A 4,754-nucleotide genomic window follows, 5' to 3' on the forward strand; every position below is an offset into this window, starting at 1 on the left:
CTCTCTCTCTCTCTCTCTCTCTCTCTCTCTCTACAACACACACACACACACACACACACACACACACACACACACACACAGCTGTGCATTACATCCTGGTGCTTATTACTGTGGTAGATGGTGTGTTGAGTGTGACAGTCGCAGGCTAAATGGGTCATATAGGTGTAGGTGTTTATCTAACCTTTCTGACAGTGGTTAGCAGGCTGTAGGTCGCTCGCTCTGTCAATAGCAGAGTGTTCACAAAAGAGCCTGTTCTGACTCTGACTGCTGTGAGTCCACTTTGGTTTCTTCTTTGACTCAAAGTCTTTTTTTACAAACGTGTATTTGCAAAATATGCGTCACTGTTACTGTGAAGGGTCGACAGTTAGTACAAGTATTTGTGATTTTGTGCTTCAACATGAAAGACAATCAACATGGGATTAAAGTGGAAGCTTTAATTCAAGAGGTTTAACAACAGTGTGGCCTTAACTGTCCCAAATGACAGAAGCTCAGAAATCCGTCTGGTCTGAAGGTCCGTCAGATGTCTTGGATGTCCTTCGTCTATGGGCATACAGATGCTGTTTCCTGTCTGTAGATGCTCTGGCAGGCTTTTGTTGTTGACACCTCAAGCTGCTGCTTGTTTGCGGTTCTCTCTTGTTGTGTTTAGTGCATTAAATAAAAGAAATCAACAGCTGTTTTTGGTCTTTTGTTAGTTTTATTCTTGTAGAAATGATTTCAGTCCACACAGGAAGCAGACCCTATAGTTTCCTGCCACATCTTTATTACCCTGTTGCCAGGCAGAAATGCAGTCACCCTACACAGATCAAACACAGGATGTATGTAGTAGATATGATAATGAAGTCTTATCTATTCAGAGAAAGGAAACCGGACGCTGTCTGAGTTTGGGAGGTTCCATGCCTGCACTTGCCTTACCGAGGGTTAAGCATTGATGTGCCACTGCAGGAAGAAAGTCTTAGTACATAACAAATAATGTTTTTCACTCTGAAGCTGCTGCGTTGGATCACGATTAGATGAATAACAATAATGTGTACTGTATTGATCCCCGTGGGGAAATCCCTCTCTGCATTGAACCCGATCACTCAGTGAAGCAGTGGGCAGCCATTAGGCAGTGTGTAGGGACGGTGCCTTGCTCAGGGGTAGCCGTTCAGGGGAATCGAACCCCTGACCTTCTGATCACGGGTCCAACACTTTACCCACTGAGCTAGCTATCTTCTTGTCTTGAGGATCTCTCGGGTTGCTTTTGCAGTTTTCTGTGGTCGTCTCCCGTCTGCACTCTGAGCTGCTGTCTGCAGCGCGCCCTGTACACGTCACAGGTTATCCTGATGCTTCTGTCAGCACACCATCAGTTAACACTTGTGAGCTGGTTTCAGTTGACACACATGCGCATCCTTATTTCAGTGTCTCGACGAAGTTAAGACCTGGATGGCCCCAAATGTTCTTAATTTTAACGAGGAAAAAACTGAAGCGATCATCTTTGGATCAAGCTGCTATTCTAGTACCCCGGATCTGCACACTTTGGCACCTTGTGTTAAACCGCATGCCAAAAATCTGGGGGTTATCCCTGATAATAAGTTTACCTTTGAGTAACAGATTAACTCTGTTGTACAGCGGTCCTTTTTTAAATCTTATCCAAGGTGAGATCATTCTTATCTTTTAAAAAACTAAAACGGGCAGTTCACGCTTTTATGGACCACTGTAATCCTTCATATGTAGCTGATAGCCAGCGTTGTCTAGCACGGCTCCAGCTGGTCCAGAGCGCTGCAGCTCGTCTCCTGACACAAAGAGACGCAAACACGTTTCCCCGGTGCTCGCCGCACTGGCTCCCAGTCCGCTTTAGAATTAAATCCAACATGTTATTGATGAATATAAAGCGCTGAACGTTCAGGCTCCAGAGTATCTGTCTGACTGGCTGCAGCCTTATTTGAGCTCTTAGATCAAGTGATCTCTTGCTCCTGGCCACGTCTGAGTCCAGGCTGCTTCACACAGGTGACCGGGCAAAATCGCAAATCTGTCATTGATATTGTTTGTTACTGTGTAATCTTTCATCTTTGTGCAGCACTTTGGCCAACATTTTGTTGTTATTAAATGTGCTATATAAATAAAAACAAAGTAAAAAACCAACATGGCCTCGTGGAGTCTTTGTGTAAACACAGCTGTAATTCTCAGACAGTCCGATCTCATCTTGGTCAATGAATTTGAAATATTCTGTGATTGCAGATGCAAAACAGATTACAAAATATCAACCTAAACACTCAGAGACTAAGTAGACATGAACTAATAGTTGAAGCACTTGCAGTCTGCTTGAATCCCAGTTTGCTGCTATTTTTAAATGTTTCCCTTTTTTCCACATGTCTGTATTTGCAAATTCAGGAGGATGAATGAAGGATGAAACTGTCTGACCAAAAATACCAAAACATTTTTGTAACATACCTTCACAGGACGTGGTGACCCTTGACCCCAGCAAATCAGCTGACTTAGTGCTGTTTCATTTCACCTCCGAGGTGCAGCACATCGTCTCTGAGCTTCAGGTGAGGTCAACAGAAATACTGATGTTATTCCTCGTTGTAGTTTCTGAAGCCTAAACGAAGCCTCGAACAGCACAAATATTAAAACCTGAGGACTGCTGTCCAAACCTTTGCCTTCTTCGTTTGTTGTGTATCAGATAAAATACATATGTTGTGCATTTTCCAAAGGGCTGTAAACAGTACAGTATTTACAATAGTCTTCATATCGCACTTTTCTACTTCATGCAGCATGCCTCATTCACACATGCATGTTTTTCTCTCCATAACTGCTTTTTGTCTAACATTCACACTCTCATCAGTGAATTGCAGAGCAGGGTTCAGTATCTTGTCCACAGATGCAGACTCGAGCAGCCAGGGGTCAAACAACCAACCTTAGAATTAGTAGATGCTCTAACTCGTGAGCTACAGCCTCCCAGTTTCCGTTCATTTGTCTCTTAAGTCATAATGTTGGGCTTCAAGTCTAATTTTAGTCCCTCTTTCAGAGCCGTTGCCAGAGCTCCTATCAGAGGATGCTGAGATAGTTTGACTCCTATCAAACTGAAGACCAGTTTTTGGAGGATTGCTAAACAGTGATTGTGTAAGGGTTGTGTCACAGTGAGCTCTGGTAGTGCTCTTTCTGTGGGGCGATCGTGGCTCAAGAGTTGGGAGTTCGTCTTGTAATCGGAAGGTTGCCGGTTCGAGCCCCGGCTTGGACAGTGTCGTTCGTTGTGTCCTTGGGCAAGACACTTCACCCGTTGCCTACTGGTGGTGGTCAGAGGGCCCAGTGGCGCCAGTGTCCGTCAGCCTCGCCTCTGTCAGTGCGCCCCAGGGTGGCTGTGGCTACAATGTAGCTTGCCATCAGTGTGTGGATGATGGATGACTGGATGTGTAAAACGCTTCGGGGTCCTTAGGGACTAGTAAAGCGCTATACAAATACATTTACCGTCCCTGCTCACACAAAGGAACAGATACTAGTCCTGCTTCTGGTTTGATCCCCACCTAGAGCTCTGTTTGGCTCTGGTCATGTAGCAGCTCGTCTCCTCTCATGTTGAGGCGCAGCAAACCTGTGTGAATGTGACATCCTGGAGGAGCTGGACTACCTGTAACCTGTGATACAATCTTTTGACAAGGACACTAGAAAAGCAAAACTGGAAAAAAGATCATTCAGCAGGGATGAAGAGAAAGCAGTGGTCTCCATCACATCAGTAGGTTGGTGGTTCCATCCCTGGCTGCTCCAGTCAGCATGCCAAATATCCCTGGGCAAGATACTAACCCCAAGTCGCTCTCCGGTGTGTGATTGTTAGATGAGGCCTGTTGTATAAAGTGCTTTGAGTGCTTCAGGAGAGTAGAAAAGTGCTAAAAAAATCGATCCATTCACCATAAAAGCAGGTTAAATGCATAGAAACTGTTTCCTAATAAGACATATTGGTGCTTTATACTCTGATATTCTCCTATTTTTTGAGTGATTATGTAAAATATTCTTCTTCTCTCTCTCTCTCAAGGATGATCAGCTGCTTTTCAATTTCCTCAACTGCCTCTTGGAGCCACGGTACGGTGTGCGTTTTACCATCTGCTGTCTTAAGCTTTGAATATGCTCTCTTGCAGACACAGCTGGAGATGTTATTGCCAAGTAGTTCTGCTGTTATACTCCAGTTTAAGTTAGGTGCATAGTTGGTGCCATGTAAATTGTCCAGCTGTGAGTGTGTCGTCAGGAAAGATTGGGAGGCACGCAAATGTTTGCACAGAGCTTTGTGGGGACCCTTGTGCTCAGCATCTGATAGTGAAAATCACTTGGACATGAGCAGGAGCCAGTGGACTTGCAGATGCACAAAGTTGAATCAATCCTGCATTTCTCTCTCTCATCCTAATTATGTTCTTCTTCTCCTTATGTGGTCACCTCTGCTCTTCTCAGGGAAGGCCCTCATTCAGGGTCCATCTTACCTCAAGAAGGTGACTTCCATGAGCTTCTGCTGGATTTAATGTGCCGCTTTGCCCCAGACCAGCTTCTGAGCTTTCTCCACACCTCCCAGCACTACAGACTAGAAGATGCAATACAAGTACTATTATAATTCTTCTTTGCATGTTTCTGTGTACAGAAGTTAAAAACCAAATTATTCCATAAACAGCTGCATTAGTTAATGTATGGAGTAATCTTGAGTGCGTCTGGGTAGAACATAGTTTCTATAGCTATATATAGAAGCTCTGATAGAAGCTGTGATAGAAGCTCTGATAGAAGTTGTGATAGAAGCT

General features: G+C 44.4%; 1 protein-coding gene across 1 annotated transcript in view; it reads left to right on the plus strand.

The window, feature by feature from the left end:
• The window catches only part of vps8 (VPS8 subunit of CORVET complex), an 83,384-nt gene that overhangs the window by 62,082 nt on the left and 16,548 nt on the right, over positions 1-4,754 (plus strand). The window contains exons 33-35 of the mRNA XM_005749863.1: positions 2,439-2,528; positions 4,007-4,053; positions 4,417-4,561. Coding sequence (XP_005749920.1) covers positions 2,439-2,528; positions 4,007-4,053; positions 4,417-4,561 — 282 coding nt within the window. The remainder of the gene's footprint in view (positions 1-2,438; positions 2,529-4,006; positions 4,054-4,416; positions 4,562-4,754) is intronic.

The sequence above is a fragment of the Pundamilia nyererei genome, unplaced genomic scaffold (assembly GCF_000239375.1).
Source record: "Pundamilia nyererei isolate P.nyererei 1_Seehausen unplaced genomic scaffold, PunNye1.0 scaffold00256, whole genome shotgun sequence".
NCBI lineage: Eukaryota > Metazoa > Chordata > Actinopteri > Cichliformes > Cichlidae > Pundamilia > Pundamilia nyererei.